General features: G+C 44.5%; 1 protein-coding gene across 7 annotated transcripts in view; it reads right to left on the reverse strand.

Moving 5' to 3' along the window:
• Positions 1 to 21,737, reverse strand: part of FRMD1 (FERM domain containing 1) — a 63,990-nt gene extending 42,253 nt beyond the window's left edge. For 4 of the 7 annotated variants that reach the window (XM_090043189.1, XM_090043171.1, XM_090043180.1 and 1 more), the window contains exons 1-2: positions 21,437 to 21,737; positions 2,818 to 3,004 (exon numbers count right to left, since the gene is read on the reverse strand). In XM_090043189.1, coding sequence (XP_089899315.1) covers positions 2,818 to 2,913 — 96 coding nt within the window. In that variant the 5' untranslated portion in view covers positions 2,914 to 3,004; positions 21,437 to 21,737. Of the gene's footprint in view, positions 1 to 2,817; positions 3,005 to 3,293; positions 3,313 to 6,280; positions 6,344 to 9,725; positions 9,786 to 21,436 lie in introns of those variants that run through there. The other 3 variants (XM_090043153.1, XM_090043144.1, XM_090043162.1) reach the window with 3 other exon arrangements.
• Between the last annotated feature and the right edge of the window lie 268 nt (positions 21,738 to 22,005).

The raw sequence follows: 22,005 nt of genomic DNA on the forward strand, positions 1-22,005 counted from the left end.
CAACTATTTCAAATAGGGGTGTACAGAAAAATTTTCTTGGCTGATACTGATGGCCAGTTATTAACCAGTCATATCAGCTGATGCTGAACTGATAGCTGATTTACAGGAATGCAGCCTGGCAGCTCGGAGAGCAGCATCCCACTGGTAAGTTGGGGGGGTTGGGGGAGGAGCATATTGAGGCCCCCACAGTGAGGGAGGTAGTAGGACAGGGGCTGTCTAGTCAGGTCAGTGAATGCAACCCCCAGGGTACTGGGGGGCTGGAGGGGGGCAGCTCCCTGCTGCTGTGCACACCCTCAGAGGAGGCATGGCAGGCATGGTGGGGGACAGCGGCTGCGCTGCCCTCTTCCAGGCAGGGGGCTGGGCTGGGACTGTGCTCAGGGTGGGTGGGGGTGGTGCTGAGAGGGGGGATTACAGGGAATTTTGAGTTGGCCAAAGCCCACCCCATAGTTACCCCTCCCAGTGCAGCCACCACCTGCCCCCAGCACAGCCCCAGCCCAGCCCCCACTCCACTAGGAAGGGGCTGGCACAGCCCCCGGTCCCAAGCCCACAGCAGGCAGCCTGCTCTCACCCTGTGCACAAATTGGGGTGGGAGGGGGAAGCATGCATCTCCCATGCCTCCCCAGGGGTGCATGCAAAGGTGGGGACCTGCCCCAATTCTCACCCCCCGCAACCCTCAAACCACCCACAGTTCTGTCTCACTCCTGGGAATGCATTCACTGCCCTGGCTGGGCAGCGCCTGCCCCACTCCCTCCCTCCCTCACTGTGGGGACCCTCGATCTGCCTCCCCACACCCCTTCCCTCCCCCCGCCCCTTACCCATCACAGACTTTCCAACTGGACACTGCTGTCCAAGCTGCCAGGCTGCATTCTTGGCTGCGTGTGTGCTGCAGCTGCATGCATGCAGCATTTAATCGGTGACATTATCAGCTACACTGGCCAAAAAAAGCTGACTGCTGATAATGTTAATTTTCCTTTTTATCAGTGCTGATCTGATATGCAGCTGATCTATTGGTGCACCTCCAATTTCAAATACTGGTGTCACCCAGACTTACTCTGAGGTTTACATAAGTTGGTGCTTAAACACCTGCAACTTTTCCACTCTAGCACTTGCCAGCACTGATGTAATATCAACAGAAAATGTTTGGAAACATTTAGTTGTGTCAGTGCCCAAAGATGTGCGGGTAGGTCAGCCTTCAAAACCTGTTGCATCTGTTTAAACAAATAAAAGAGCTAGCAATGAGAGAGACACTCAGTATAAACACCTACCCACAACCGTCTCTAACCAGCATACTGTCCAATAGGGACTTAACTAAAACTACTATTCCACTAGGACAGCCATCAGACCATGCGATTTTTAGTTGCCTTTCTGGGCTGGACTTGAACTGGTGACCCAAAAGGGAAGAGCTCTGATGCCTGTTGCTAAGTTTCCGATCAATCTAGTCTATGCTTTTTTTTCCAGTGATGGTAACATCTCAGCACAGCAGGTGGGAAAATTCTTCTGTGGATTTAAAGATTAGCATGCATAGTTTCTAAACTCATCTTTGTTACATATTTAGAATAGGAATTTACCATATCTGTCTCTATTTCTCTCCTCCTCCTTGGGATAATAACCTAAAACAACTAGGCTAGTGTTTTTCATTTACAGATATTTAATTTAATCTTATTTAATTTACAGATCCTTAAACAAATTTCAAATGGAGGTGTGGATCCCTCTGAATTGCAAGTGTTGGTATTCACATATTTTTCATTGACCACAGTCATCTTTCGCAGGTCCCCTAGCCAGTCTGCAGACCACCATGTGGCCACGCATTACAGACCTAAAACCATTAAAACATCATCCAAAGGGACAGTAAGTAATTTAGATAGCAAACAAGCAAGAGAACTCAACTGCTTCATACATCAGTTCGCTCTCTCATATGCCAACCTGTTTTTACAAAAGGAGGCAGGAGGTCATGTGGACAGGATGTCCATACATGGAGTCAACAGATCTAACTCTGTATACACATGTATGTGTAAAGTAGGGATTTTCAGTCAAGGTGCTTTGTGCCTGCCTGGACAATCCCATACCTTCACTGCCTGGCCCCTCTGCAAAAAGGTATGCACAGTTATATATAAATTCGTTTTTGAAACTGGGCACCACTTAATTCACAGAAAGTTATAGAGGGGTTCCTTGAGTCCAAAATGGTTGACAGCCACTGGTGTAACGACTTCTTACTAGCTACTTTGCCTCTTTGTGCTTCAGATTTCCTCCAAAGGAAAAGTGAGGATAATAAATTATTTCACAAAGTACTTGGCACCCTTTGGATGCATCATTATTTTATTTAAACAGGTTAAAAATATATATTATAACAAAAGAATAAATTCTTAAAAAGACTCATTTACAAAACAGCATCTGAATTCTTCCAGCTTGAATAGTTGAGAGAAACTGCAGGGTAGTTAATGTAAATTAGCCGTGTCTGCCAAAATCAACTGATCAAGCCATTTCACATTTCATTCTAAGCGGCTGGATTTTCATTTCAATTTGTTACAAAACATTTTGGGAAGAGTGAAAGGGAATTAAAAACTGGGGACTCATTTTCAAAGGTAAAAAGAGAGACTTAAGTAAAAATTAAGCATTTTTGCTGGTCTAGCCTTTAGGAAACAAAAATAGCAATTATGTTAAAATTAGTCAGTAGCTGCTAGGTCAATGGATTAGCAGAGTACATCTATGAGAACAATAACAGTTAATACACTCAGCCTTATCACAGCTCTGGCTATTAAAATACAAGAGGTATGTGTGGTGCCAACATCTCAGAAGAAAACTTTAAAATCAACTCACCCCAACGATTAAGTTAAGCTGTTCTCTGTTGGGCAAAAGGACACAAATGTTCCGATATTCTTGCTGCATCTTGCTTTGTAGTAGTTGTTTGCTCATTTCAAAGCTGATGGCAAGCTTCTCATCACCAGTGTGGCAGTAATGTGGAACTCTTCTCAGGACAAAGTCTAGCGCCCTTCATCCCTCACACCTGCCAGAAACATAAGACTTCAGTGCGACACTCACAAGAACAATACTGGGGGTACTAAACAAACAGCAAGCAGCTCGTATTTAACAGGATGTTTCTTCTTTCATTCCAACACAGAAGTTTTTCTCTGTGTCTGCAGAAAGATCTCTGTGAGTTGTTCTAGCATTAGTCAGCCCTCTTATCGATTAGTAGTATAGTGATGTCACTCCGGAGGTGGGAATTCAAGTCGCAGAAAACTAACAAGCGATGGTCAGGTGCCACCTGCCACAAGCATTCCCTTTCCCTGACTCACTCTTTTATGTCGCCAGCTAAGAGCTGGATCTCAGTTTTAGCGGTGGCACAGCAACATTCAACCTTTAAATAGGCAGTCACTTGACTCAGAGATGGTTATAAAACAATTACACATATTTAGATTATTAAAATGCCAGGAAAAAGATTATGAGGCAATGTAGTAGAAACCTAATGACACTACAGGCAATTCCCTGGAAGATGAAACATCAGCAGGGGAGGCTGCACTCTCTTCATGGTTCATGATCATTAGCGCAAGCAAATATTTAACCCAGTTGGGAGTGTGAGTTTGTCAGGTGTGAACGAGCCTGGATCCAGGTTGTATATTTTTTCCCCCCCGGGAGAAACTTATGGGTCCTTATTCACACTCCAAAAAGGAGAAAAAGCATGAGGGTAAGAAAAGGCAGGCAGAACTTTGCTGCTGATCTGACACTTTTAGCAAGACAAGTTCTGGGCAGCCACTTCTTGATGTCTGAATGTACCCGATGTAGTTAATAGCTCTTAGATTGCTAGTTTGCAAATAAAAGCTGCAGAAATGCAACACAAAAACAAGGCAACAATCCAAAATGTCATACAAAGTTACCACAGAGCCAATTACAGTCACCGCAGATAAAACACAACAACTGATTAATAAGTTAATAGAAACTAAACTCGGAGATACAGGTTTCCTGGCAGTAAATAGTGCTTTTGCTCATTTTCCACTTTAAGTTCTTGCAACTTGAAATTAGCTGGGTTAAATATTTCCTACTCAGCAAATACCCGTGTTTATTTACACTCCCTCTGGAATTCTTTTTGGTGCAAGAAAATGGCTCTTCCAAGACAACTGGCAGCTGTTGACAGAAAGAAGGAAGGCTATGATCTGGGTTGTTTGTATAGCTCTAATTAACAGTCTCCCTTTCAGAGGCACTTTCTTTAGTACCCTGGCTCCACACCTGCACAAGACACCCAGCTCTACCTCCTTCCTTGAGATGTAACCGATGGCATTACAAGGACACCACCATACCTCAAGGACAGTAGCTCCTAGATGAAAAGCAAGCAGGCCTATGCCAAACCCAAGAAACAGCGAAGTACAGCTGGCCAGAAACTCGGAGAAAACCCACTAGATTAGGTCACGGAGCCCTGCTTGTGTTGAATGGTACTGCCCCACCCTATGTCCTGCTTGTCAGGGTGAGAGGAAGACCCTGAGTCTTGTTTAACTTACCAGTTAACCCACAAAGGCCAGATAGAGTCAGTAGCAAAAGCAAATAAAGCCTTCTTTCAACCTCAGCTTGTTCCAAAAGTTGCCCTCTCCCCTCACTCCACTGAAAGATGAGAGCCTATTGCTTGACCCATCCCAACCAGATTACATGTTGAACAAAAAAGACCATGCTGGGGGGTCCAAACTGTGTCCAGCCATGGGCAAATTCAGGATTTAAGTAAAGGCATACTGCCTCTCAGACCACTGGGGGATGTGAGCGAGGCACGGCTGGAACCCCTGGGTTGGTGCAGGACACCAGGAGCAAAAGCATGAAGGAAGGGTAGAAGAGACGCATCTGACACTGCTGCTGTCCCCAGCTGGGGAACAGCCCTAAAGCTCCTCCTGCCCCACTCCTGCCACAGGCCATGGGGAACAGCTGTGCAAGGTGCCAGACTCAGCTGGGGATGCAGCAGAAGTGTGCCTGCCCATTCCTCCCAAGGTGTCCCTTGCTGGCCAGGAACAGGTGCTTGAAGGAGACTGGATAGTCACCTCCCTGGGGTCACCTGACCCCAGTAGTCTTTCCTGCCTAGTGCAGTGGGGCTGGACCTGATGATCTTGCAAGGTCCCTTCCAGCCTCTTACAATCTGTGAACCAGGAGCCCATGTGCTGTCAACGCTATTCCCAGCTGATCCCAAACCCCACCAAGGGCCTGCAGCCAGAGCAGGGCAGAAGTGCCTCTGGTGCTCCTTGTGTACCTGGGTCAGTGGCAGAAAGGGGGATGCAACCATACCGCTGCACCCCTGTGGACCTGACTCTGTGACCAGCTTCAGTTTTCAGAGAGATGCTTACCATTTTCTGATCCCTCCAGCAGTTCCCCAGTTAAGGAAGTAGCTATCGACAGCTCAAAATCCAGGCTTGGCTTACGTTACAAAATTCTGCCAGCAGATCTAAAATAAGCCATGTAAAAACTTGTGCCTTCAGCTAGTTGCTCTGGTCTGTTCAGCAGCTGGTTTCTTCTCGTGTGCACTTTCCACCCTGGCAGCATAGCTGCTGTTGTGGAGCTGCATACAGCTGTTAGAAATACATGGTGGATGCAGGCAGCCAAGATTCTTTGGATAGATGTGGTCTCTTTCATTAGACCACCTAAATAGTTGGAAAAATTGTTCTTTGCAAGCTTTCATGCACAGACGCCCTTTACCTATGCCTGTAGAAGGGTGTTTGTTCTTTGCAAGCTTGCAAAGAACAATTTTTCCAACTGTTTAGTTGGTCTAATAAGAGATATCACATCTACCCAAAGAAACTTGACTGCCTGTATCCTTAGACCAACATGGCTACAACCAACAATTCTAAAGCACTGTGAATGCAAGCACTCTGGTGGATTGGCAGTGGTGGCTGCTGTCTGTGGACAGAGGCAGCTTTGTGTTGGCATAGCCTAAGAGATCAGGTCTCCAGGTCTAACCTACTGAGACAGTTTTTCTCCCCTCAGGCACAATGCAACTTATTGAGTCCAAGCCTGGAACAATCCATGGAAAAAGTCTAGACATATATGCTTCTCACTAGAAAGGGGGCTAGGTTGAAGAACAAGTGTCCAGAGGAGGTCAGAATCATGCAGGGAATGACCCTAACCTTCAGAGCATGATATGAAGCCCTCCCTCTTTCTCATCCTTAACAGCTTACTGAAGAAGAGGAAGTGGGGGGAGTCCTAAGCAGATCCTCCTCCATGAGCAGAGAAGAATTAGAGATGTGGCAGTCAGCCCTACAGAAAGTTTTAGGACAGGGAAGCACCATCTGAGAACGTAAGAACTGCCACTTACTGGGTCAGACCACAGGTCCAGCTTGTCCAGCAGTCTGTGTCACACAGTGGCAAAGAGCGGATACTGAAAGAGACAGTAAAATGGGTATGATCAGGGTCCTCCCGTTCCTCTCCCACTTGCAGCCTCCAGCACTTAAGGTATAAGAAGCTCTAATTCAAAAGCTGTTTCCCTAACTCCCAAGCTCAGTCGCTACTGATAGCTACATGGGAACCTGCACTGGAGTTCCCGTAAACTCTTCCTGCTCCTGTTAGCTTCTCTTAATGAACATGACAGCAGCTTCTCCATGTGACAGTGGACGAGAAGGCAAAACGAAACAAAAATAAAATAAAACCCAAGGGAAACAATCAGGGAGCAGCAGACTACCTTTTCACCTCTCCTGGACATGGCAAATGGCTCTTTCAGAGCCATTTGAAGCCATGGGAGAGCAACCTCTCTACTTTCTCATGTCCCAAAACATGCCATACACCACCTGCTGTTACTCAAAATATGGCAGCTAGATCCTCTCAGAGATTAACTACCAAGTTTTGTCAACAGAAGCTGCTTTCTGGTACCAAAGGTTTGCCTGCAACCTGACACAAAATGTGACGTTAAAAGAGAAAAAAAAAGCCCAGTCAAGGAGAAAAAAAAAGCCCAGTCAAGACCTCCCCAGATGACACAAAACAGACAACATAACAGACTTAAAAAAAAAACAACAAAAATACCCAGTTGGTCTAATAAAAGCTATCACATCTACTCAAAGAACCTTACCTGCCTATGTCCTTAGACTAACACGGCTACACCAACAGCCCAGCACCAAAAAAGCCCCCAAACCCAGCATGAACAGGGAGTGTTAAAAGTAACACAGTGACTTCTGTTCCATTATCTGTGTCTTCACGTGCTGTTTGAAAAGTACCAAGAACTGCATATTCACAATTCACGGCATGCCAAAATAGAGATAGAGATAACAATAAAGATGCATAATTTGGGTACAGCACATTGTATACTCTATAAATAACCTTGGTGCAGTATTCTCACCTTTTCTACCTTTAGGTCAAGACTCAGGAAAGAAAATCCAACACAAGGATATCATAAAAGTTGTCAAATTACAGGCAAGGGATGGCTCTGATACAAGTATTAGAAAATCAAGAGACAAAGTTCTGATACAAATGAATGAAACATCACTGAAATCATCGTTGACATTTTTTTGCTGTTGCTCACGTATGTTTACTGTGGTGAATCAGAAAGTTCTCTATTTTTTTTTTTTTTTTACTTCAAATGTAAAAATTTAGCATCTGAATTAGTGGTGCTGAAACTACTTAGTGCATCCCTTGAACAAGGCTATGGTTTGGCTCTTTTTACTATCGATGAGAATAGAATTGACTTTTAGAAAGTTAATAGGGGTGCACCAATAGAGATTTTTGGGATCGATACTGATAGCCGATTTTTAAGGAGGCACATCGGCCGAGACCAATCTGATTTCCGATACAGCTGCATGCAGCTGGTAAGTCTGTTGTGGTGGGGAGGGAAGGGGCATGGGGGTGCAGATTAAGGGCCTGTGGTGACGGAGGGAGTGGGGCCAGGGTAGGCATTGCCCCGCTGGGGCAGGTGGGGCATGGGACAGAGCCATGGCTTGTCAGGGGGAGTGGGGGGAGGGGAGTGGCTCTCGCTGATGCATGCACCCTTGGAGGGTATGTGGGGGTGGGGAAGAAAGTGTGCCTAGAATCTGCGTGGGGTGCAGGTGGGGCAGGCTGCAGCTGTGGGCTGGGGCTACGGGGGAGGGCTGCAGCCACTCAAAAAAAAAAATTGCCATAGATGCCCCATAGACCCCTCCCAGCATTGCTGCCGCCCACCCCACACAGATCCGGGGGCACACGCCCCCCCCATGCCTTCCCAGACGAGTGGTGGGAGCAGCAGTGAGAGCCACCCTCCACTCCTTCCTGTGCCCCCCCAGACAAGTCGTGGCTCCATCTTGCACACCCCTCTCTCTCCAGGGAGCACCTGCCCATGCCCTAGCCCCACACCTTCCACGCTGCTGGGGCTTTGTTCTGCCCTGTCCCCAGCCTCTTCCCATCCATCACAACAGACTCAACAGCTGCATGCAGCTCTCCATGCTGCCAGCTGTGCTTCTCACTGCCCACATGCTGCACCGAGGCTGTGCACATGTGTGAGCCATTTGTCGGTCAAATTATCGGCCACATCAGGCCAATTTCCAATATAGATATTTTTTTTAATATCAGTGCCGATCTGATGTTGGACCAATGTATTGGTGCACCTCTATTAATAAAAGTATTTGAAAAACAAAGGCTATATCATCACCCTTACACAACTTTAAACAAATTAATTGCTTCCTGATTAAAACAAAACAAACCCCTCAACTACATGCAACTTTTGCAGTTGCTTTGCGTTTTAAACCAATCCAGACTGATGCTGGAGGAAAAAAGCTGAAGAGATATGGTGAAAACTAAGAACAGAGACCGATGAATAAATTATACTGAATTAACAGGGGTGAAGCATGAAAAGAAAATAAATAAATAAAAGAGACAGACATTTGCCATGTGCGAGCTGTTCCACAGTAGCTGTTTAAAGTATTTGTTCCTATTCTACTACAGATCGAAGCTAAAACCAGTGTACCTTATGCCTGAATAAGCAGGGCTGAGCTGCTGCTGTTTTACTTGCACTTGCCATGGGGCAAGAGTAGACACACAAAAAAGTTACCATAGAGAAGCTGACACGTGCCAAGCCTACTCATTTTAACTCTGTCTAATTTGTCTGTCCATATGCCAACTCCTGTTGCGCAAAGCACTGGCAGCTCTTTAACATAAACAATTAAAGAAAAAAAAATTGTCCACAAGATACAGCTTTTTCACATTTTACCACTGAAAAGGGCTAAGGAAACTGCTGAACAAAGAAACAAAACCAAACCAAAAATGTAATCCAACCCTAGACTTTTCCCCCTACCCCTTCCCTTCACTTCCGCATTCGGGTACAAGAAGGCCTCTTCTCTTCATTTTAATGTATTCAGCGTACAAAAAAAAAAAAATATTTATTTTGCTAAAAAAACAAATGTTCCTGGTTCCTTTTCAGAAGGACACTCATTTCATTTAATACAGGGAACGTGCAAGCAGCACTTGTTTTCTCACAGAGCCCCAAGAATTGATTTAGTGTAGTTAGTTAATAAAAGGAGGAAAGTAGAAAGTTCATGTTTTTTTGAACAAGCCCTTTCAGGTCAACATGAGAAATTTTTGTTTTTAATGTGTACAATACACTAAGCCCTGCACTTAGGAAGGAACAATCCCATGCACCCGGTATAGGCTAAGCAGCAGCTCTGCAGAAAAGGACCTGGGGGTTACAGTGGACAAGAAGCTGAATATGAGACAGCAGTGTGCTCTTGTTGCCAAGAAGGCTAATGGCTTACGGGGCTGCATTGGTGGAGTGTTGCCAGCAGATTGAGGGAAGTGATTCTTACCTTCTATTCAGCACTAGCGAGGCCACATCTGGAGTACTGTGTTCAGTTTTGGGCCCCGCACTGTAGAAAAGATGTGGATTAAGTGGAGAGAATCCAGTAGAGGGCAACAAAATGGTGAGGGGTATGCAGCACATGGCTTCTGCAAAAAGGCTGAAGGAACTGGGCTTCTGGAGACAGAGATGGGCTTTAATAGCAGCTTTTGACCACCTGGAGGGCAGTTCCCCTGTCCTCATTGGTGGCAAATGACAAAACAAGGAGCAACGGTCTCAAGTTGCAGCAAGAGATATTTAGGTTAGATATTAGGAAAAACTCTCAGGAGGAGGGCAGTAAAACATTGGAACAGGTTACGCAGAGAGGTGGAGGAACCTCCATCCTTGGAGAGTTTTAAGACCCGGGTGGAGAAAGCCTCGGCTGGGATGCTCCCGCTTTGAGCAGGGGGTTGGACTAGATAATCTCCTGAGATCCCTTCCAACCCTAATTTCCTATGATTCCATGAATACTACAGGAGTAAGATAGATTTGACTCCTCAAAAAGGTGGCAAGTTAGAGCATCTTCTAGATAGATTATTTTTTTATGAGAAAGAACAAATGAGAAATTCTTGTCCATATAGTTTAATAAGTGATTTTTCTCTTTGCTTCCAGACACCAATATTGGGAACAATTGTATACTCATAGGTCACTAATATCATCACTTTTTTAAGTTCAGAACCTTTGTAGAGACACCTAAACACACATCTTCTATAAAAATGAGGTGTAGGCAGCAAAGGTAAACAGTAAAAGGGAAGCTCATGTTTTGTGTTATCCATTTGGATTTTAACAGAACAATTGTTACGTTGAGGAGAAGTCTCTGATTTATTTTAAAATAGAGAAACGTACTTTCCCATGCCAATGAAGAAGAAAAAGAAAGGTAAGCTCTTTTGTTCAGGTGAAGGCTACAAGCCTGGCTCAGCCTTCCATGTTAATGAGGGATATTGGAATGTGACAAACAACCAGGCAATCATTAACCTAAATGTGGAAATTCACAATACAAGTATAATGTGAACCTGGAAGAGCCAACGAACAGAAACCAGGGGCCAGAAGAAGTGCTCTTGCTTAAATACACACAACTTCAGACTTCCATATGACATTCTTTTGTTTACCACAGATTCTGACCCCTTAACCTCAATTAAACCCTCGAAACCTAACAAATGAACTTCAGATGAATTAATGAAAGCTGAAGTCAATCATCTGCCTCTGGGATGTTTGGCATTTTTAACATTACTTAAGGTTTTAGCTGCTAAAGAAGCACATTTCAATGTGTAATTGCCTGGTTAAGACCACTCTAGAGTATAGGTGAAACAAATCAAAGAATCTGCTAATTGGTTTACTCCTTATTCCTGTTAGGAATCGTATCAGCAGCTAGAATGACAAAAGAGGGGTTTGGCAGCTAAAATAAAAACAAAAATATACAAGTACACACTCTAATAAACTTTGGAAAACACATCCAGGTCCCTGCCTTTCCAAGTGCCTCTGACTAAATATTATGGAGCAGCAATATAAAAAGGGCAAGATTATTTGTAACTCTACTCATGTCCCACTTACTCCTAGATCTAAAAAAACAAAACTCACACCAGTGCACTTTCACAAAGTTAAGAATTAGCAAGGTCCAGCCCAGCAATTGTAATAAAGACAATCTTCTCTTATCAAAAAGAGACTAGATCATGGGACAGTGGGGCTTGAAGGGACATCATGAGGTCAGCTAGTGCAGTCCTTTGCTTAGAGCATGATCATTCCTGACTAAAATCATCCTACTTAAGTGCCTGTCTTTATCTGCTCTTGAAAATTTCCAGAGATGGAGATTTCACAGCTTATCTGGGTAGCCTGTTCCAATACTTAACCACCCTCAGAGTCCGAACATTTTTCCTGATCTCCCAACCAAAATGCCTTCCCTGTAGCTGAAGAGGACAAGATTAGGAGAGGAATGCCTCAAGCTACAGAAGAAGAACCTCTCTATCTGCTTGTTATATACTATCTGCAGTGATCTGAAGAGTCATCAAATTCCCCTCTCACTCTTCTCTTGTCCAGACTAAATAATCCTAGTTCTTTCAGTTTTTCCTTGTAAGCAATACTTCCCAGGCCTCTAACCATTTTGTCGCTCTGCTGGATTCTTTTTGATCTGGCCACATCTTTCTTGAAATATAGCACCCAAAACTGGACGCACTACTCCAAGTGAGGCCTCACCAGTGCCAAAGAGACTAGAAGAATCACTTTCCTTAATTTGCAAGGGACCCATAATCAGTGGTTTTCAACCTTTTGGGGTTTAAGGCACCCCTCATAAGACGACAGCTTCTGCTTTTCACTCATTTTGGACTGCAGAAAAAGTAATAGAGCAAATCTTTTGTTGCAAAGAACTTGAAAGGACCACAAAAGGTCAGGATATTTTTGATGCTATGGATTCCTGTTTGAAATCTCTGGGCTTACCTTGTGAATTATGTGTACGTATTTGCATACCTAGCAGTACTAGTATTGTACAGCACCTCACAACACCTTCAAAACAGACCTTACAGAATCCTAACTGAAAAATTACTGAACTAGATTCAAGTTGTTGCATGACAGTCTTCCTCCACCACTGAGCACAGGAAATGTAAAGCATAATTTGTAACAAGATCAGTACCAAATTCACCTCCATTTCCCTACTCAACTCAGTTCAAAACCTTTTGGGTATAATTCCCTGCAAGTATCTATTCTGCAGGTCTCAGCCACAATGGATGCTGGGAGAGCCTGACAGGTCATTAGTCAGCTGTGGGGCAATGGGAAGGCCTGGTAAAACCACTTCAGATACTGTAGTGCCAGTACAGACAGACTGATTCACAATTACTAGCTTTGGGCAGCAGAATGGCCAGTGGAGGGACTGGGGTGAGATGGGCACTATGGCGCAGGGTTGACACCCCATAAGTTGCAAGTTCAAGGCCACCGCAGAAGTGCAGCCAAGTCAGATTCCAACAAAATCTGGAAAGTCTGCTAAATACCCTTTCACGAGGACATGAAAAAGGAAAGGAAGTGGCCAGCCTTCTTGAACTCAAGTCTAAGGCAACTAGAGTTGGGCAGGCAGGTACACAACTTTATAATAAGCCATGCAAATATGTAAATGAACTAAGGGAATGAACACCCAGTAATTGGATTTTGTTTTCATAGCAAAGCCCTGGACCAGATTTGATCCTCTGGGTGCCAGCCTTATAATAATATTTCTGAAATACAGACAAAACTAGAAAGCAATGAGGATAATACTCGAGCAGGCAAAAAGCATATTTAAATAAATATGTAAACTAACAAACAAGCCCCTCTGCCACCCCCTAACACTTTAAGTGAAAGACTTGACTTAAGCAAGTCGGTATTTCTACTGTAAAGGGCATATCACCCCTAACCAGGGAGTATGTTTTATGTCTTATAACAGTGGTATCAAACATACGACCCTACAAGCCAGATCCAGCCCATGGAGCTGTATGATCCTTCCTGGTTAATTGTGGAAGAATTTCTAAGTGGTTTATCTCAGGGTAAAACCAAAGGATATACTAAGTCCCAAGGACATGCAGGAGGGCACAAAGACCTAGTGAAGACACAGTAACTTGGGTGTCAGGGCTTTAAACTTTATAGCCTGGGAGTGTCAATTGTTCAGAGCAACTCTGCAAAGATACACCCGGCGAGAGGCAGATCAATAGAAAGTTGACCATTAAATAAGGTTACCATATGTCTGGGTTTTCCCCCCCAGACACATCCTCTTTTTTGGTCCTGCATCTGGGAGGGTTTCTGGAAAGCAAGCAGATGTCCAGGATTTTGCTCTGCCTCAGCTTTTTCCCAGCACTTTCATATTGCCAGGGGTATGATTAAGACAGGCAAACTAAGCATGTGCCTAAGGCCCTAAGCTGTGGCTTCCCTAAACGGCAGTATAGATGGCCTTAGCCTCCTCCCCCCAACACAATGCCTGGGGGTAGAGGAAAGAGTGCTGCTAAGTAAGTATAGTTATCTTTCAATTTCAACCCAATTCTCATTAGCTCACTCAAAGACCACAGTGAGCAACACAAAACCAACAAGAAGACTTATCTACGTACGTATTTTGCATCTACCAGGACTATGCAAATAAAATAAGCAAATAAGTCTTCCCCTCACTTACTCCACAGTAACTCCAGTGAGTGAATGAGAACTGGGGCACACATCTCCACAACAGGAGCATCAAGAGGGTCAAAGGTTCCTGTCCCACCTAGAGCCCAGCTCTTGGAGAGGGCCTGGCCCCTCTGCCCTTGCCTAGGGCCCGCTAAATGGTTAATCTGGCCCTGGGCTTGCCCAAACTAGGAGCTGCTTGGGAGGAGGAAGAAGGGAAGCTGACTGCAGGCTGGGGCATTACATGCTCTGTGGGGAAGAGAAGGGGAGGGGAGGGAGTTGCGTGGACAGCAGGGCTAGGCAGGGCAGGGGGGCTGTGGGTCGGCAGTAAGTGGCAGCAGTAGAGCTGGGGGGGCTGCGGCTTGGGAGCGAGGGGCAGGGGCATATCATGCCTCCCCACAATCATATATTCCCTTCCCCCAAGGTGTCCTCTTTTTGAAACTGGAAATATGGTAACCCTACATTAAAAAGACAACCGAGTGTGGGATGAGGCCCCCCAGTTAAAGTTGCCCAGGGAAACTTGTTGATGACATTTCCTCATTTTGAATGCTTGGCTTCCCAGCAGCCTCAGTATACTATTTATGTGCAGTTACATAAGCACGTACATTTCATTGCACAACTTCTACATACACATAAAAGCTGCTGAAAGAACGAAGCCTACAGCACACATCGCTTTTCCAGCATATATACCATTTTCTGTAAGAATATGTCTTGTCACAAGCATGCTTTAAGAAGCAACAGATCACCCATATCTCCCAGCACCCGGCTTATTTGTGCATAAGTCAATTTGCTAAACAGGTTCCTTTTATTAAAAAAAATGTTTATTTCTATGAAATTTGTGGCTTTGCTTTCCACAGGTAAATATGCATTAACCAAAGCTGGTGGGATTTTGGAGGATCTGTTTGGACTGCATAACCCAAGCACAAGAATTTGAGTCTCAGATTTAGCCACCAATGGACTAACTGATTAGCTTAGACCAGGGGTCAGCTACCTATGGCCCAAAGAGTCATTGGATCTGGTAGGGAGGGGTGTGTGGTAGGGATTTCACCACAGCCAGGTGCTGGGGAGAAGCAGTGGGCGGCAGCAGTGGCCAGGCCCTAACACCAGACTGCCTTGGACCCGAGTCGAGTCATTCCAGGCTGTCACCAGAAAAAAGTTGCCAACCACTAGCTTAGATGCATACAAAAACAGAGGATGAGACTACTGAAATAAGAAATGGAGAGCACCACATACTACAGAGCTGGGTATTTCTGTGTCATCTTCACTGCACAAAATTCACTCACTGACACTGAGCTCCTGCTGTCAACTTCACCACGAGAACTATTCACAGGATTTTTAAGGGGGAGGGTTTAAAGCACAGGACTTGGAAAGATATTTACTGATAGTCTGGCTCTGTTCAAAGATGCACATGTTCTGTCCTTTCATTGTGGAACCCATCAAAGCAAGCCCGTCTGTAGGCATCTGGGAGCAAAACCAAGACAACACACACCGAGCAGAAAATACTCCAAAGTTTGCTGCTCCTTTGACTGGGGTGTCACCCGCAAAAGCTTATGCCTCTATTAACCAATGTTGTTATTTGTTGCACTGCAAACTTGTGCACCCACAAAAGCCTCTATTAACCAGTTAGTCTAACTGCCATCCTGCCCTGTCCTCTGCTTCTTGGACTGAAATGCAAAACCAGAGTAAAGGAAGAAACATTTTTTTTTTTGTTGTGAACCACTCCTCATCTTTATCGAGGGGGGCCAAGGGAAAAGTCTACCAAGATCTTTATAACATAGAAGGAAAGTAGTGAATATGGTTTTCTACCATACTAGTGGGAAAGAATAACATGAGACTATGGCAAGCCCCTAACATCTATGAACTCTTCCCATTCAAGCACCAGGACAAGACAGAAGAAGATGGCAACCTACCAACACTACTCAGAAACAAAGTGTTTGGATCTACCAGTGCTCTCAGTCCAGGGCTGGTTCTTCCACCAAGAAACCATTACAGTTTTCAAGCCTCTTGAGGTTATAACACAGGTTCCCCCACCCTAGGAACATTTAATATTTTTATTGCTGCCTGGAAAGGTCTCTTACTGGTTATTAAGAAAATGTACTTTCTGTGAGATGTTTTCAATTCTGATGAAATATTTCAATCTTCTGATGGAAAACCAACATCTAAACTGAAATATTTTTATATAGGCTGCATCAGTCCAAAGCAAAATCTACTCCATGTACCAAACATGAATTAAGAACTGCCTTCACTAACTAAGTGTAACATGGTCCCAGGAGGGACACATACACTGAGATCTCTGGGAGGGGAAAAAAATATCTATCACCGCTACAATTTCAGAGGTGCCAAGTTGGTAAGAGAACTAAACAATGAGAAACTCCTTTTAACACCATCTCATCCTGACCTGCTCTCAGCCATCCAAGAGACGATAGTGAAGCTAATACTAGCTAGAAAATAAGGTGAATTTCACAAGAAAGGAAAATCCACTTTCCAAACCACAATTCAAATGCTGCCCAACACTTAAGTCTCAAATGACAAAATCCAGACATTCAGACATTTTACCATTGTGGATATTAATTTCCTTTTAAAAAGGAAAAAACACAGTATTTCTGCAGTGCTGTCTTTAAATGTTGTCAGTTTTATGACTGACTGCAGAGTTGTTAATTCAGCTGTGAAAAAATGTGTTGACTTCCAAATATTTTATGTCCATTATTTCTGCAACACAGCTTAGTTTTGACTACAGCACAAGCAACAGCAACTAAACAGCCAAAACCCCAACAGAATTAAGACCAGGAGCAAGGCCTTATGATATTAGCTTCAAGTTCTACTGCTAGGAACCAAAGAAAATGGAAGAAGCCACAGGAAAAACAAACCAAACAAAATCCTTCTTTGCAGAAAAGGGCTCCCGTCTTTGGCAAAGTGGAATCTTGAAATGGAAAGCAAGAGAGTCGCAAGAAGCAACTGTGAAAAACCACATCAGAAGTAATACTAATTTAAAGGAAGAAAGAGGACGGCTGGAAAATATTTTAAGGAGCCACTCACAGCTAGAGCATTATTTGGATGGGCCACATCCCTCAGTCTACTACTATCTGGCCACCACAACAGAAAGAATTAAGGTAGCTCGGGCTAAACACTACTAAGATAATCAAGAAGCTCCATAATTTAAAAGGAATTCCAGTACCAATAGAAGAATTGTTACCTTGGAGTAGACCAAGCATGTAAATCATTTACATTATCTTGAATCAGTTGAACAGTGGGAAGACTACTTTGTTGTGGCACTTTACAAATACAAAGTGTGCTACCAGTTTATTATATCCCTTTCACCTGGAGTGTTGGGAGCTCAGATGAGTAACAGCAAATTCATGGGGTTATCCCAAGAGCATCCTTTAAAAAGAGTGTTTTCTGAATCTTCTCGTTGTGAGGAATGGTACAAGGATGCTACAAAAAAAGAAACTAAACTAAGTCAGTGGTGTTATATCCAAAATAGCAGGCGTTACCCCCTCCACCCCCATCCACAAAAATTCCTTTATTAACAAGACTTGAATTAAAATCAGAGGAACACATGTATGCCTCTGAGCACTTTGCTTTTGAAAGGAGAGGAAAGAGGCAAGGCAATTGATAAGTGGATATTTAACTCAGCTTACCACTTTTACAGACTCTCACTCATCACAACATTCACCAAGAAAAATGGCCATCCAAAGAAGGCAGATGCTATTTTGCAATAATGGACAGTAAAGACTACCATAATGAAAGTCCTTTAAAAGAGTATAAGATATCTCCTTATACATATAAATTTATTGTCAGTTTATTTCTATTTTTTTTTAAATTTAGAGGTATCTGCATGAAAGCATGATCATCCTCTATCAGCCCATTTATCCTAGCTGGTCATTCCCTTTCCCAAAATCATGATGTTGGGAACTTTATGGGCATTTCCATAGTAACAAATGGTGATGTTAGAAGATTATTACATAAAGGAATGAATAAACAGAAAAGTGCAGATGAGCTGTCCTATTGCCATACCAGGTTCTCTCATAATAAAAATCAGGAAGTGGCATTATTCAAATCAAATCTATTCCTACATTTCCTAGTAGATAAGTGCCTTAACATTCTTACAATTAATTTTAGAACTGGGCTTGACCAAAGGACACTCCTCAACTTTTTGAGAGATACTGAATGGAGGTAGCACCATAGCCAGTCAAAAAGGAATAGTATTCATATGGGACTTTGGTACCCCCTCCCTCCACACAGACTTCAAGTGCTGGTGCAGGCAGACCAATACTTCTTGTAAGAGAAACCCCAAAAAGGCAGCTTTGGGAGAGAAAAAACTGAAAGCAAAACAGAACCCCCCTAGGATTTTCATGTCACAGGGAGAGGAAATTCAGCTACCAATATAGATGGCAGGCACTTCCCAAGAAAGCAGTCTAAAGACATCACTCATTTCTCTCTCTACAAGTTCAATACCATCCCCCTCCTCCCATAATGGTACAAAGGAGGAGCTAAAAAGTAGAGTCAATCTATTCCATAGATGGTCCCCTTACTCCCAGAGACTAAGGATATATTGATCTCCTTTCCCTGGCAAAGGCAGAAGTGTCCCGGGTTATTAGGTAGAAGGTTATGACAGATGCCACAACCTTCCCACCAGATGCCACAATCATCTAAATTAAAACAACCCTCACTCCAGGCACTTCACTAAGTCTGCCTTCTAAAAGCATAAAACAAAACATCCAAACCATTCACCGAGGACAGAGAGCTGCTGGTCAGTCTTGCCCAGCATGCCATAGCCCCCACTCCTTAACTGCATCCCCAGAGATGAGAAGGGACACTGAAATAGGGAAGAGCTTGTGGTATTCATCGCAGTTATGTTGCTTTACTCCAAATGTTGCTCTCTCTTGCTAGACACAGTCTAGTAGCACAATATCGGGGGTAACCTGCCAGGATGGCCCTGAAGGATTCATTAAGGCAAAATGAAAGACTTAAACTTCAGAGGCTTTAATAAGTTTTCCCCTCACCTACTCTTCATCCTCCTTAACTGCTCTTCACGTGGGCTTTGTCAGGTTATAGTCCTGAGAGCAGAGTCCTTGGGGAAAGACTTACTCTGCATTTTCCTACCTTTCATAAAATGATACCCTTCAGCTTTTGTAATGGCACAAGACAACCCCTGGTAACCCTTAAATGTGAATTAATAATTCCTCTGGCAGTGAATGTAATTAATATAGTTTTATAACATTAACAATTTATCATGTTCTACCTGCAACTGAAAGATCTCTATTGGCTTCTATTTGTCACATTGCGACCATAACCATGATTATTTAGCTGTTGATGTAAACAATGCATAAGAGGCATTCTGCAATCATGAATCTGTGTTTGGAGAAAAACTAAATTTACAGCATACCCATAAACATGCTTATATAATAAAAATATACAGACTTGCACTGATGTGCAAGAAGTCTCACTACTTTTGTCGCAACATAGTTTTAATCATTTCAGGCATACACTGGAATGGTTAAGCAGTCTTTAGATTCTGATAACTTTAACTAAATGGCAGTTACCAGAGAGAGAACTATAAGGAATCAAAGTGAGAAGTTATTAAGTGTACTAGTTTAGCAGTTTTAAGAATTTGGTGAAAATGGATTTGCATAAATTATGAAGAAAAAAAAATCCCAAACCACCAAACGTGATCCCGAAAGTTAAGAATAGAGACTGGACAGTAGATGAAATGAGAACTCCTTCCCTTGACAAGGCTGAACACTACTGACACTGTCTGCAATCCATAGGACTTCAACTGAAAATTTAATCTTACTTAGAGGGCATAGTCATAGTCCAAGGTATATTAACTATGACACTGTCATTATTAATCTATATTTGTACTGTGTTACAGCTCCTCAAAACATATACTTCATACACTTGTGTACCCTAATGTATATTAAGATATGATATCTTTGTAACAGATTTGTGGAAAGACACAGTACAAAGCAGTTAGCATATACATACACATGCTTATAAACATCTATGTGCTCAAATCTTACTTTAGTACACCGCCCACACCACAAGTGATTTCCAAATCCTAATATTCTTTTACTGCTCAAGATTTTTTTTAACAAGAAACACACCTGATGGCAACTTTCACATTAGCTGTTTTCTGCCCCATTAAAAAATTTAAATAGCAGTTTCTCACTGGTACAGGTCAACCGGTGGAAGCTGGAGTGGAGATAGGGGCCCTGCAGCTCTGGCTATGTTGGGGTAGTGAAGGAAAAAACAAATTCTAGATGCCCACTCACTCTGTTACATAGAGACCTCAAGTTGTAGCAAGGGAAGTTTAGGTTAGATACACGGAAAAAAATCTCTCACTAGGAGAGCAGTGAAGCACTAAAACAGGCTGTCCAGAGAAGTAGGTGTTTGAATCTCCATCGTTGAGGCTTAAAAACCTCCAAGAAGACAAAGTCTTGGCTGGGAGGACATAGTTGGGAATGGTCCTGCTTCGGGAAGGGGATTGGATTAGATGACCTCTGGAGGTCTCTTCCAACCCTCAGCCCTAAGCCTGGAGAAGGGCACCTGGTGCAGCACAAGCAACTCAGATGCCCAAAGCAGCAGGGCCAAATGTTTCAACACACAGACTGCGGCTTCCATCTGCTGCCCCACAAGCGAGAATCATAGCATCCTAGAAAATGAGGACTGGAAGGGACCTCAGGAAGTCAGAGTCCTGACCCAAAAGTCAGTTGCAAGAATATATGAAAGGGTTGCAAACAAACTTTAAAAACAGATTCTCCTTTAAAAGAGATAAAAACGGGAAACTGGGGCTTTTCCCGTGAAGACTGGCAGAGTTCAGTCTGCGAGAGACTGCTCGGCCCCCCTTCCCTCTCCCCCAGGAGCAGGGGTCAAGAGTAAGGGGCCAGGGGGCTATTTTCTACTTAAGCTATTTACTAGGTCCAGACTGGCCATCAATGTTTACAAATGGGTCCTGGTAGAAAAAGAGGTTGAGAACCACTGATCTACTCCAGATCCCCTGCTCCAAGCAGGACCAGCACCAAGTACATCATCCCAGCCAAGGCTTTGCCTAGCTAGCCAGGTCTTAAAAGTCTCCAAGGATGGAGAGTCCACCACCCCTCTGGGTAACCTGTCCCAGTGCTTCACCACCCTCCTAGTGACAGTTTTTCCTAATACCCAACTTAAGCCTCCCTTGTTACAACTAGATCACCCCAGCCAAGACTTTGTCTACCCAGGGCTTAAACTCCCGCAAGGATGGAGACTCCCCAGCCTCTTGGGTAACCTGTTCCAGTGCCTCCTAGTGAGATACAGGCAGACAAGGCTCTTTGGGTGAATCCAATATACTTTAATAGATCAACTGAAATAGTTGGAATTTTTTTTTCTTAGCAAGCTTTCCAACTATTTCATTTGGTCTAAAAATCAGCTTCACCCAAAGAACCTTGCCTGCCCATGTCCTGAACCAACACAGCTACACCCTACGCTCCTAGCCAGACAGTTTTCCCCTGACATCCACCCTAAACTCCTCCTGCTGCAACTTGAGACCGTTGCTCCTTTCGGAGCCGGGCTGCGGCCACGACAGCGCCCCTCGGTACTTACAGCAGGATCCTGCAGCGGGAGCCAATATCCAGCCGATCTCCCTCTTTTTTTTTTTTTTTTTTGAGGGAGGGCAGTAGGATCTGGATCCTGCCAAGCGCAGGAGGGACCCCACCGAGTCAGATGCTGCGACCAGGGAACACCACGTCCCCCCGGGGGAGGCGCTGCAAGCCCAGCAGCCGCAGAACGAGCAGCCAAGGTGCAGCGCGCACCCACCCCAGCCCCGGCCGCGCCGCCGCGGCCGACTGGTGTAAACACGCCGCGCCGGGCGCTTTGTTGCCTGCTCAAAAGAGCCCCACGTGGAGAGGCGGCGCCCCGAACGCATAGTAGCGCCGGAGAGAACGCCGCGGCCCCCGCCCGGCTCTGATTGGCCGGCTCCGGGGGGCCCGGGGGCGGGGCCCACTCGGGGTTGGCTGGCCGGGATGTCAGTCTGGAACGCCGCGGGGCTGTGGAACGCAGCTGGGGGTGACGTTCGGCCTCAGTGTTGTCCCAGCCCCTTCAGTCCCCGCCGCTTCTGCACAGCCTGTGTCCCGCAGTGCGGGCTCCCTCAAGCCCTTCGAGGAGCCGCCCGC

This window comes from Crocodylus siamensis, chromosome 1 (assembly GCF_052110815.1).
Source record: "Crocodylus siamensis isolate JL-2025a chromosome 1, ASM5211081v1, whole genome shotgun sequence".
In the NCBI taxonomy this organism is placed as follows: Eukaryota; Metazoa; Chordata; order Crocodylia; family Crocodylidae; genus Crocodylus; species Crocodylus siamensis.